This window comes from Sander vitreus, chromosome 5, assembly GCF_031162955.1.
Source record: "Sander vitreus isolate 19-12246 chromosome 5, sanVit1, whole genome shotgun sequence".
Lineage (NCBI taxonomy): Eukaryota > Metazoa > Chordata > Actinopteri > Perciformes > Percidae > Sander > Sander vitreus.
In genome coordinates, this window is record NC_135859.1 from 20,951,570 (window position 1) to 20,964,443 (window position 12,874).

A 12,874-nucleotide genomic window follows, 5' to 3' on the forward strand; every position below is an offset into this window, starting at 1 on the left:
TGCTGCACATGAGGAGAGAGGGGAGAGGCTGCTCCTCTGCTCCTCAGTCACAGAACAGAAGACCACAAGTTTTGGTGGCTAGAGGAGAGAAATACCTTGCGTGCTCGCTGGACAATACTGACTTTTCTACAGAAAGTCGCTAGATTTGTCGCTAGTCGCTTTTTTGAAAAAAAAGTCGCTAAGGGGGTCTGAAAAATCGCTAAATCTAGCGACAAAGTCGCTAAGTTGGTAACACTGCAAGAAAGCTCCTCACAATGCATGGAGGGTTTCACCCCAAGTCCAGCACAATATAGGGGCTATACACCAAGCCAGGGACGTGCACAGATACAGGTTCGGACCTGCTGGGAAAAATGAGTAATAATTCTTTTCAACGTTTTTTTACCCTTGTTCATGCATATGTGTAGATGTGATATGCAACAGAATTTGGGTGTTTTTTGCCAACAAAACAGGAAGTGGGTGTAACTTGGGTGTACATTGTCCAATTGGCTCAAAACTTTTCAGGATTAATAAGAGTCCAACCCTAAGGACATCTAGAGACAGATATTTACTCAAAGTCATAGCGCCCCCTAGTGGCAACAGGAAGTAGACCTAAAAGTCAAGGTGCTATACTTTACAGGACAATTCCGGCGCAAAATTAACCTAGGGGTTAAAAACATATGTGTACCGAGTCGAACGTTCTCTGGGATCTGTTTTCATGCTAATCGAATGCGTCTCTAGCTTTAAACAAGCTACTGCAAACCAGTGGTTAGCTGCTAATGCTAGCTTTCGGGGCAGATGGTAAATCGCTATTTTATACCACTAAGAAGGCTCAAAATAGCACCACACTTTAAGGGTAGCATAATGAGGGTCCCTACATGTAAACCGAAGCATTGAGAACTTTGTAAGTGTACATATAGTTTATTAAAAAGATAGATTATAAACAGTAGTGTTCATGTTTACATGCAGGCGCCATCTTGGAAAACTTGTTTAAAGCTAGAGACGCATTCGATTAGCATGAAAACAGATCCCAGAGAACGTTCGACTCGGTACACATATGTTATTAACCCCTAGGTTCATTTTGCGCCAGAATTATCCTTTAACGAACTCCTCCTAGAGATTTCATCCGATCGACTTCAAATTTGGTCTGTGCCAACTCAAGACCTGATGAAAAGTTGTTAAAATCAAGACTTTTTGTCGAAAGGTGTGGGCGTGGCGGCCATTTTGGGCATTTATCGATGAATGAAGAAGTTGTTGTAACTTAAGTGTACATTGTCATATCTGCCCGAAATTTCTCACATTTGACAAGGGTCCAGGCCTAAGGTCATCTATTGGTGGCCCTGCTGGCTACAGGATATCAGCCTAGCTTATATGACAAACATCATCTGATTTAGATGAAACTTATGTGTGGTCTACATGTGATACTGAGCCGCCCCCTATACTTTAACCACGCCCATGTACTCAGACCACGCCCCTTTTATGCATTTTGAACCGTTTAAGGTACAGTCTTGTGTGAGGTATCATTGAACTCAGCAGAGAGATCCTTTGTCATTGGTCATGGTTTTGCCCACCCCCTATGCTTACGCCACGCCCCCTTTCATAACTTATGACCCGTTTGAGGTAGACTATTATGTGAGGTATCATTGAACTCAGCAGAGAGTTCCTTTTTCATTGGTGATGGTTTGCGATGTCCGACGGTCACACAAATACACGGGCGCATGGAGCAGCGTCTGCCAGTAACCCCAACGCCCAAGGAGGTGTGAGGGCCCGTCCAACGCTGCTTGCAGCTTTAATTTTATAATTCTTTTTGCTAGCAGGGCTTATTTATGTCTTACAACTTGATTTTCTTTGGTTCACATTTTACTGAGTATTTCATTTGTATTCATCAGAAGCTGGATTTGGTTTCTCTCTCACTTCAATTTAATCAGAGAGAGAGAGAGAGAGAGAGAGAGAGAGAGAGAGAGAGAGAGGAGAACTGAGACTGCTTGTTAAGTAAACCCACAAGCTTATCTCGGCAGCGAGGGAGAGCGCGTGTCTAATAAGTAATCCAGCCTGTCCCATCATCCCCTCCCACCAATCGCGCCTCTCTCTCTCGCGCGCGCCCTCTCTCCACGGGACGCATGGCGCATGACGGGACGGCTGTAATCAAATGCGGAAGTTTACACCCAGGAAAGCTGCTGCCGTCACAACCAAGATGAGTGTTGACATGACAGTTGAGCTGTAGCGAGGAGAAGAAGCGGCGCGTAGGGGACAGCGAGGCGGCGAGACCGCAGGAAAACAACAGAGACAACGCCGCTGATGACTTCAGAGTCGCATATGGCTTCTCTGAACAGCGCGGAGCGACGGGCTTTCGCTCTTAAAATCAACAGGTAAAAATGTCTGTAGGTTAGCTCTGGTTGTTTTGCTATCAGGGTTAGTTTTAGGCGTGAATGTGAACTCTTGGTACCTCCCCAGAGATATGGGTAGGAGCTCTGTCTTGACAGTTAGAGGGGTTTCCACAGTGGGGCAGGCAGCCACATGTTATGAATGTTAATGCTGCAGGTTAGTTCACATTGTCCCGGAAAAAAAGGTAGCCTGGAGGATAATAAACAGCCAACTTTTTATTTGTAACTTTCTCATAAGAAATATTAAAGGACAGTTAACTTCTGGTTATAGTGACATCCAGATACATTGTCTCTCTTGTTGGCTCGTTATTTACATAAACAAAGACTCAGAAGTGGAGACACAACGCTGAAGCTTCTACACTAACTTGACCAATCTGTATGTTATCAGTGTCATTTCCTCCTCGTGAGGATGCTGATTCTATATCTAGTGTTTGTTATATGATCATTTCCTGTGGTGCATAAGGTCTGACTAGCCCTTAGAGCTGCTATAAATGAGTAAGGGATGTGGTCATAGTTCCTGCTGTTACACTGGCCAGGTGTGGAGGAAGTATGTACATGGAAGTCTATTGTGTGCCATGCCTTCTCAGTAGTACGACTCATTAAAACAAATACACTAATAGGCTACTTCCTATGATTAGCATGCACCGGCATATAAAGCTTCTCCAATACAGAATGTGCAGATCAAACTGAGTGGCTTTTTGAACATTTTATGTGATGTTGCAGCAGTTTAACTGTGCATGATGGTTCATTCCCATTGTGGAGGTGGAGAGATTAGTTTTGATCAAATTTAGGATGGTGGATGATGAGGAGGCAAATTGTTTACCCTCACATTTATTTTTATTGTACACAAAAGGCACTGTTTCAATCCCCATACAGTAAGTGTACCATCTAAAACTTTGTAACTTGGATGAAAATTAATATTTTAATAAAAAATAAATGATTTTCTTACATAAGGGATTTTAATGAATCGGCACTGATGCAGTCATGCAAACATTTATCTAAAATTGATTTAAAGTAGAGCTGCATTTTTTTTTTTAATTGTTGATTAATCTGCCAGCTATTTTTATGATTATTTGTTTGTCTGTACAATTTAAGAATACAGTGAAAAATGCCAATCATAATATCCTAGTACTCAAGATGACGTCTTGAAATTGTATGTTTTGTCCAACAGCAGTCTAACAACTATTCTGTTTACAATTATATTAAGCAGAGAAAGGCAGCAAATCCTCACAGTTGAAAATCTAAAACCAGCAAATAAATGATTTAAGAGATTAATCGATAATCTAAAATTTGCTGATTGATGTCTGATTGTTTCTGCTCTATTGGTTTTTATTGTTTTCTATTGTGAGTGTAAAATCCTCCATCCACCACAACAGTGAATGCACCGTCCTCTTTTTAATAGCAAGGAGAAATCATGGATCCTTGCTGTGCTGTGCTGTGTTGTGCTGTGCAGAGCTGAGCTCAGCTGCTGAGAGATGTGAGGGATCTTGGGTCACAGCTTGAATCTAGTGATGAGCCAGCGGAGGAGTTAGAAGATGCTGCACTGTAGCAAAGCATGATGTTGTGAAATGTGTGGTTGCAAAACAGTGCAGCCAGTAAGTGATGATGCAAGAGACACAATTCACATTAGTTGACAGTGATTTCTCATACTGTTGTTAGTTGTAGTGAGGGAATTATGTTTGTTTTTAACATAAATTGTTTTTTATATTGTCAGCTCAGCAACATTGAATGAAAAATATGTAATATACGGCTTCTTTTTTGTGTTGTTGTAATGTTATGTACAGCACGTGTTAGGTACAGAAGTAATGTCAAAACCTCATGGAAACGGACTCTGAGGTGCACTCAGACGTGGGTCATTTTAGGTCCAATGCCAGGTAGTGTAAGCTATTAAAAAGATCAGATAATCAGTACTTTGACATGTGCGATTATTTTAAGCATTTTTGATTTTATTATGATATTGGACAGTTGAAAAGTGACAGAAAATGAAGGGAGAGAGAGGAGGGATGATATGCAACAAAGGTCCCATGGCCAGACCTGCTGACATTGTGATTACATGGTCCGCGTCTTGAACACTTAAGCCACTAGAACAACATGCATTGGTCAAACAAACTGCAGGTTTAGTTGATCATGGCAACAAAAGCCAGACACAAACAAACCGCAGTGACAAAGAGGAACAGTGGTCACAATTTGAAACTAAAGTAAACAATATGTAGCAGGATGGAAAACCTGTTAATTGCCACACAAACTAATATGTCTCATATTTTTAGAGGTGTTACTTCAGGGTTAAATAAGGAATGTTGTTTTATCCACCCCTAAATATTCTATATGTGCTTACGAGTGGTTCCTCTGTCTATCAGGATGGAGTGTAAAGGAAATCCTGCACACTGTGGACACTATGTCGCTACGGTTTCACTTCGTTTTTTTGTTGTTGTTCATGGCAGTTTTAAATCAGGAAATATGTGTTTCTGCATTAGCACATAAAAAGGGGAATGGAAAAGAGGTGTGAGAATATGTCAGTCAAAAATGCAAAACATAGTAGGGCAGCACAGTGTTCACTTTTGGTGAGAAGATCGAAGGTAGCTGAACACTTAATATTCTACCGCTGAACATGTTACTTACTGGCATATGGTAACAGGTGTGAGGACAGCTGTGGACGTGGGGCCTCTGTTGTTCAATACTCCTTAGTGGCAGGGGTATCCGGATTGAGTTACATCTGATTTCCTGTGGGCTCTGGTTAATGACATCTGTTAACCCTCATGGCTGTTGGTGGGCCATTGAGTGATGAATTGGGTAGCGTTTCAAAAAGACGCATGTAGTTTCCCAAAGAACTTTTAATAAATGACTTGCCCAGTGGTTAAAGCATTCAAACTCAGCTATAAGTTGTGTTTAAAGTATTCTTCTGTCACTTTTTTTGTTGTTGCTTGGAGCTGCTGTGACCCCAGTCTTGCTAAATGACTGCTGTGTTTGTGTGTGCCTCCCTCTGACAGGAAGCTGAGCAGTGATGATGCTGATAGCAGTAAGACCCATTAAGTCTGGAGACATATGATAGTATGAGACAATGGGGGCATCCCTTTGGTCTGCTTTCCTCCTCTTGTCATGTACACCACTCTCTGTTTTCATGGGATTCTTTTTGGCTCAGCTGAGGGAGAAATCACTTATTTGAGAAAGCAGAAGGGAGAAGCTAAATGAGCCACCCACCTCTAGTGGCTTGACTTAATAATAATGATGATAATAGGGATAATTACACTATCTGGCTGAGCAGCATGCCTGGTGGTGAGAGTCACGTCACAAGGAGTAAATGCAGATAATCATGAGTAAAATTATAGATTTGTCTATCTGGGAGTGTGTGTGTGTGTGTGTGTGTGTGTGTGTGTGTGTGTGTGTGTGTGTGTGTGTGTGTGTGTGTGTGTGTGTGTGTGTGTGTGTGTGTGTGTGTGTGTGTGTGTGTGTGTGTGTGTGTGTGTGTTATTAATCTGAAATGTAGCCATGAGAAGCATTGCAACTCCAGTTTTAGAGCAGTGTTTTAAGGAATACTTGGCCAATGATTCCAGAAATGCTGACAGGAACACACCATATGCACACACAGCAAGTGCAGGCCTGCCATAGACAGCATGCAGTTACAAAAAGGGGCCAACCTCTTTCTATAGGGAGGGGATGATAAAAGGTTTTCACTCTGGAACCCACAATAAGACTTGAGACCTCTCAGAAATCAGCCAGCCTTTGTGCAGGTCCTGTACAATCCTTTAGCATGCTGCAGTATATAATTGTAATGTCACAGGAACATAAAACATCTATTTAGCCGGCAGCTGATCATATTCACATTAAAGTAAGTCTAACAGCATCACTGACAGATTAGAGGTACGTTTGACAGCTCATAAATACTTGAAATAATGGGGTCACACACAAAGCTGCTTTATCAAATGTTATTTTATTCTGATGAGTTACGGCATACATTTTACATTTTTCATTGTATTTGAATAAGAGACAATGTGTTTCCGTGCTCATACAGGATGATCTAATTAGCACAGTGTGACAGTGGACACAAGGTCCATGGTTATGATCACAATATCATAACCATTGATCTGTGAAGGAAACCAAATATATATTCCTGTTTTACAGCTGATAACTATTAAAGTTTGGTACTCTAATATGTTGTTTTTTACCTCCCAAAATTGCTTTGTTGCCTAGTAACAATTAAAATAATGAAATAAGTATTCATCCAAAAATGGATTTATGATGAATAATTATACTAATCAGTGCTATGACATGACATAGTAATGCTGTAGTTGCTGTAATTGATGTGCACCATATGATTTTTGATATACATTACAAAGCTCTTATACAAACAAACAACAGGATAATAGTGCCAAAAATTGTGTTTAGTGTTTATGTGTTTTATCAGTGTGCCTAATGTGTCATTAGTCCTGATATATAGCTGGAGTTTTCTGTCAGTTTTTAATTCTGGCTCTCCCACGACTCCCCGGGAGCAGCTGTTTAATGAGTGCCATCCTCATCAGTGTTGATTACCTATTCTAATTATATCTTGTGAAAAAATACAAAGGAAACTTGTAGTTATTAGTATTAGGATGTTGTGTTCTGCTTGGAAAATGCTCTTTTAATAGCAATTCAAATGTCCAATGATCCAATCCCAAAGCGGGAGCATTTATTGACATTTAGATTTTTAGTGCTTTAGCTTGATCTCAAAGCCTCTGCTCAAAGCATGTTAAATAGTGACAATTAATATGTTTGCATTCACACAAGAAATTAGGTTGCACAGGAAATCAGACAATGCATTCACATACACTGTGGTAGCTTGGATACCTTAAAACTGCATATACATGCACTGTGCACGCAGATTCCACCCCTACCCCGGCCTTATTGTAAAACCATGGATTACCTCTTTGAAGTTTATTTCAGTGATACATTACATTATTACACTATGTAGGAATAAAGATTGACATTCAATGTGACCAAGATGATGTTGTGATTGCAGTGGCAGCACTGCCAGTAAACCATAACCACACGATATATTCAAATTCTGATGCCCACTGTGCTTTACTTAGGCTAAGCTTAATTCCTAAGCAATTATTTGAATTGTATGTTTAAGATGTTTGGGAAACCTTATCCATTGCTCAAAAGAGTTGCAGTCTATACTGATTTGCTGATGCTGGGTCTGCTCTCATTTTATTTTAGGACAACATTATCACACTGAAAGAGTGGTGTTGAAGAATATGCCTTTTGGGGAATGCCACTATGGTCATTCTCAGAGATGTCAGATCTAAAGACCCTGTGCCCTGATGAGGCACACCAACCACAGAGCTGCATTCAAGACCAAAGCAGTCAACTGTAATAGCAGCTGTTTGTTACTATATGTTTGACTGAACCTTGCCTATTCAGTCCTCTTGACTTCTATTCACCAATGCCCTTGCAGGCACTGTTGACAGCATATACTGTATGTGTCACCTTTAAAGTCTCTGGGTTGATCCATTATGAGATTTTGTAACTTGTTCAGTCTTAGTGGTTTCAGTAAAAACAATATTATCAAGACATTGCTTTATACCAGGCTTATGACACAAGCTACGTTTTCTATCATTTCAGCAGAATCACCAAAATCCAAAGATCTGCTTATTGTTTTCCTGACAAGAGCAGCTTTGGTTTTATGTCACAACGGATGCCACGACACAGGTCCGATAAAGAGATTGACAGATGCTGTGACAAGCTGTTTTTCTACTAGTGTTAAAATAATGTCTGCTGGCAAAAGTAGGCCTGTCGCGATAGTCAATAAATCAATTAATCGCACGATAAAAAAAGTTATTATTTTTTTATAAATAATTTTTCCGGCCACGATAATTTCTATTTGCATGCTTGTTTGTTTTCCTTGTCTCTCTCTCTCTCTACCAAAGAGACTGGATGACCACTCTGGGTTCCTTAGCGTAACAACGAGTGAACCCTCTTGTCAGTTGCACGGTCTTTGTGTGTGGGGAGAGCTGGCGGAGAGAGAGAGACAGCGAAAACACTAGTTGTTGGAGCAGGGTTTCCCGCAGCACTTTGCAGTTAAGGTGCCGAAAAAAAAAAAGTTAAAAAAAAGTATATGAGCGTGTTACTCGGCGTCCTGTTTTCTCCCTTTCATTCCAAAGCACACAGTTGCCAACCTGCAGGTGGACGCGGTGGAGACAGGTTTGGACACACACGCCGCTGTGGACTTGTCAGTCTTGCAAGCGGTTTCAAGAAAGTGGCTGCATGTGTCCGACAATGCACAGCCTACAGCTATCCGCGGATACGGAGTGCGGAAAGTGTGTCAGAGAGGCTCCCAGACGGTGAACTGAGACTCCGTTACCTGCTTGTCGGTCAGCGGTTAATGATCAGTTATTTAATTTCATTGTGCTTTCTTTTGGAAGGTTGGCTGCCAATAATCGCCACTTACTAGCTAATTAATTAGTCTGAGGTAAACGATAGCTATCAGTAAACAGAAGTGACGTGGTGGCTGGCGTCTGGTGTGTGCGCCAGTTTTTGTGTGGATGTGGATGTGTGTGTGTGTGTGTGGGTGTGGGGGGGTGTGGGTGGGTGTGGGTGTCGGCCCGTCCCCGCGAAGCTCTGGCCTGCAGACAGCAGAGGAGCGGAAGAAAGTAGCTGCATCTTCGCCAAAATGAAGACTGAAAAACAGAACTATTTTGATACAAACATTTTTTCGCCATGTGGCAAATAGCCACATAGATATAGATATAATTTATTAATTATATATTATTTAAATGTAATAGTTAGTGTTTAATAAATAATTATTAAATGTAGTACATAGTCTGTAGTCTATTGCGCAAACACTCGACGAATGCTGCAAACATTTGACAGCCAGTATGAATTGCCTGGGAGAACATACATGTCACAAACGGCAATTCCACAACTGTACAACAGCATGAAAGATGACATACTAAAGGACATCAAAGACATATTGTGGATATTTAAAATGTCTTCCAGTTCCAGTGTTAAATATTCTTTAGAAATAAAAGTGTATTGATCTTTGAAAAGGTGTACCTGCATTATTATGCCATTATCATTATATTAGATGAAAATGGTCTCAGAACGACAATATTATCGTTTATTGCAATAATTTCTGGGACAATTTATCGTCCAGCAAAATTACTTTATTTACTTATTATTTAAATACTTTTTTTACTTGCCTGGTCTTTTTATAGACAGGCTCTGAATGTGTGTCATTGTATGCAAGTGAGCAGACAGAATGTGCATGTATGTGTATGTATATGCAAATATTACTTTATATAAAATATGTTCTTTATATAAAGTGTTGGTATGCCTGATCTTTGAGCTTTGTCTCCAAACTGCCAATAAAAGATATAGAGGGAGTGCACATGTTAGTGTGAGTGGCTGTCGGCTCAGTCTGCACACAGGGTAGGGCATGATTCTTTTGAAGTCAAGTTATTAGAAGGTTTTACAGGGTTTAAATTGCACTGGGTACAAGCTCAATACACCCACCAGACAATCTGCCCTTGAGCAAGAATAGGCATTTTTGTTTGCAAAAGTATATAACATCAGAATCACATACATCTCAGCAGTAGCCATTCTCATTTCAAAGTAAAACATGCTAAAAATCAATCTGACCAAACAGAAGATGTCTGAGGCAGAAGTCAGAACTCTGGCCTGTCAATTACTCCTCTTCAGATACCTGGTGAGGTGAAGCTAGGAGTGTCATTTCTTGTGTTGACCTAAGACTTCCTGGAGCTTTAGTTTCTTGCCTACAGCCCTTTTAAGCTCCATTGGCTTATGTGATTTGACAATTGACACATTGCATTACAAGGAGCATCTCAGCACATCCCTTTTAGACATTAGCCGTTTGAAGTTTGAAGTAGGGCTGGGCAATATATCTATATTATATCGATATACAAGACTAGATATTGTCTTAAATTTTGGATATCGTAATATGACATAAGTGTTGTCTTTTCCTGGTTTTAAAGGCTACATTATAGTAAAGTGATGCAATTTTCTGAATTTACCAGACTGTTCTAGCTGTTCTATCATTTGCCTTTACCCACTTAGTCATTAAATCCACATTACTGATCATTATTTATCACAAATATCATTGTGTAAATATTTTGTACCAATAGTCAGCCCTACAATATCGCCGCAATATCGATGTATTTGGTCAAAAATATCCTGATATTTGAGTTTCTCCATATCGCCCAGCTCTAGTTTGAAGAGAATTTAGGTTGTTGATGTGCAGGTGCAGGTTTCCAAGTGCTGTTTTTTTACATACTGCTCTAATAAATCTGCTTATTGGATGATTGTGGTTGTAATAAGCAGCTATCAGGTGTGAGGGTTTGTACAGAATATGTGTGTACACCTGAACCGCTCCTTCAGACTGAGGTCTACTCTCTGAGGGTTATATAAGGGTTACATATATGTTGTGAACTGTGTAGGTTAACAGAAGAGTTGTTGATATTGATAATATAATAAAGGTTGATAATGTGGCCAGGCACACCTCTGTGTGTCTGTGGCTGCTCCTTGTGGAAATCAGCATGCATGTATTTCTGTAATACATTTGAAATGACAGTGGGGCAGCTGTGTATTTAAATAAAATGGTGCTGCACTACTGGACTTTGTTCATTGTGTATATTTGTTTACTGCTCTCCCACCCATGCCTTAACCTTTCCTGGTGTTCAGCTATTGTATTGACTCAGCATTTTATGTGACTGACAGGAGGGGCATTAAAATGTTATTAACAGAATGTGCTTGAATGCCAGACTGAAAAAGAGAGTTTTGTATTTTTATGTGTGGACATGGAATATTAAGCAGCTTTTATGGAAAGCAAACAGGTTTGGTGATTCAGTGTTGTTGCAGTACATTAATGGTATTTTTTTTCTTCAGATGTTTGCATGAAGCTGTCTCACAGACTTTACATGCTTCATGACTCTGCAGCCTCAGTGGTTTTGACATGCTGGGATTCCGCACGGGTGTTTATTGGTTTGTGGTGATAATTAGTAACAGGGCTGTCGTAACAATAGCTATGGGGACTTAATGAACCCATGAGTCACATTCCCGACCCATGAGCAGTCGGGAATGTGACCCATTTACTTAAGTCTTTGCCCTCCAAATCTCCCCTGTGTGGCAATGTTACAGTAAACTTGTTTTTGACACTTGCACTCGCAGAAATACTTAAAACTATGAACAATTTGAGCACAAATAGTAAATATACATACACAGGCTTTTACACACAAAACTGGGCTTTCATCATTGAACCGCAGAGAATAAAGCAGGCATTGTGTAGAGTTTGGTAGGGCCCAAACGATAGGGTAGATTAATTACAAAGAAGTAGGCAGTGCATTAGCTCAGCGTCGCATAGAGATGAAATGTGGGCAACAAATTGGGACACTGGCTTTGTTATTGTCATCCTCTGTTCTCCCTTCTTTTTGGAGAGGGCTACAGGCAAACACACATACAGACACATACATATCATACCCAACTATCCAATATATTTGAATACTACTCCATTCCTATGTCATGTTGATTTCCTGCTTAGTCTGACCCTTAAATCAGGACACCATATTTACTCCACTGCCTGTATGGCTGCCAGCCTGACAAAGCCTTTACACAGCCATTAGAGATGTGCTTCTGTAGAGAGCTAACAATAGTTTGAATGGAATCACCATGACTGACCAATTCAAACTAATCCAAGTAGGAACAATGGTAGAATTACTGGTGCATCTCTTATTAAGATACACTGTGTACATGTTGGTGGAATTGTACAAAAGCTATGATTTTACATGAGGCTGTAGATGTTTTGAAGCCTGTTTCTGTAGAAATATTAAATCAAATAGCCCACAAATCTGATATACTTGTGTACTTATTATCCTATTATTTATCTATTATCCTCTGCCTCCTGAACACAAAACCTTATGAATATGTATGCGTTATGTTCCAGGCACTCTTCGGCAGAGATCAGACGACAGTTCAATGGGAACTATGGCTCTCAACACAGCCGAACCAACTCCAACGCTTCGGCCTCAGTGTACCTGACTGTGGTGAGTTCCCTTACATTGGCTTTTGGAATTTAGTCATTTTTCACCTGGCAGGTATTCGTCACATTATCCAGGATATGTATTTTTGTTTGATTCATAGCTACCTAGAAAAACAAGTTTCTAGTTATTTGCATTTGAGCTATCATGTGCCACTAGCTGCAGGTTTCAGAAAGTAAAGGAAGGTTTCAGAAAGTAAAGGAAGCAATGTGAGACATTTATTTACTTAAATAATGTTAAAATGCAGCAACATTTTCAAATGACAAATGTCCTTTTTTATATACATGGTTACTTATCCAGCTGTCTAAAATGAAAAGTACGCAGGCGCTGGACGGGAAAATGACAACTGTGTCGGTCTTCAACTAGCAAAGACACTTGCGTCGGGCTTTGTGTTGCGCTGCGCTGCGCCGGGTGCAAGATAGGGCCCATACTGTTTAAAACTTGGTTAAAGGGGTGGTTCAGAATTTTGGACATAGGACCTCATCTCCA

The 12,874-nt window shown here is 40.3% G+C and overlaps 1 protein-coding gene across 1 annotated transcript in view; it reads left to right on the plus strand.

Moving 5' to 3' along the window:
- Nucleotides 1-2,102: 2,102 nt before the first annotated feature.
- dock8 (dedicator of cytokinesis 8) overlaps nt 2,103-12,874 on the plus strand; it is a 62,879-nt gene continuing 52,107 nt past the window's right edge. The window contains exons 1-2 of the mRNA XM_078250942.1: nt 2,103-2,345; nt 12,292-12,391. Of these exons, the coding sequence (XP_078107068.1) occupies nt 2,275-2,345; nt 12,292-12,391 (171 nt within the window). The 5' untranslated portion in view covers nt 2,103-2,274. The remainder of the gene's footprint in view (nt 2,346-12,291; nt 12,392-12,874) is intronic.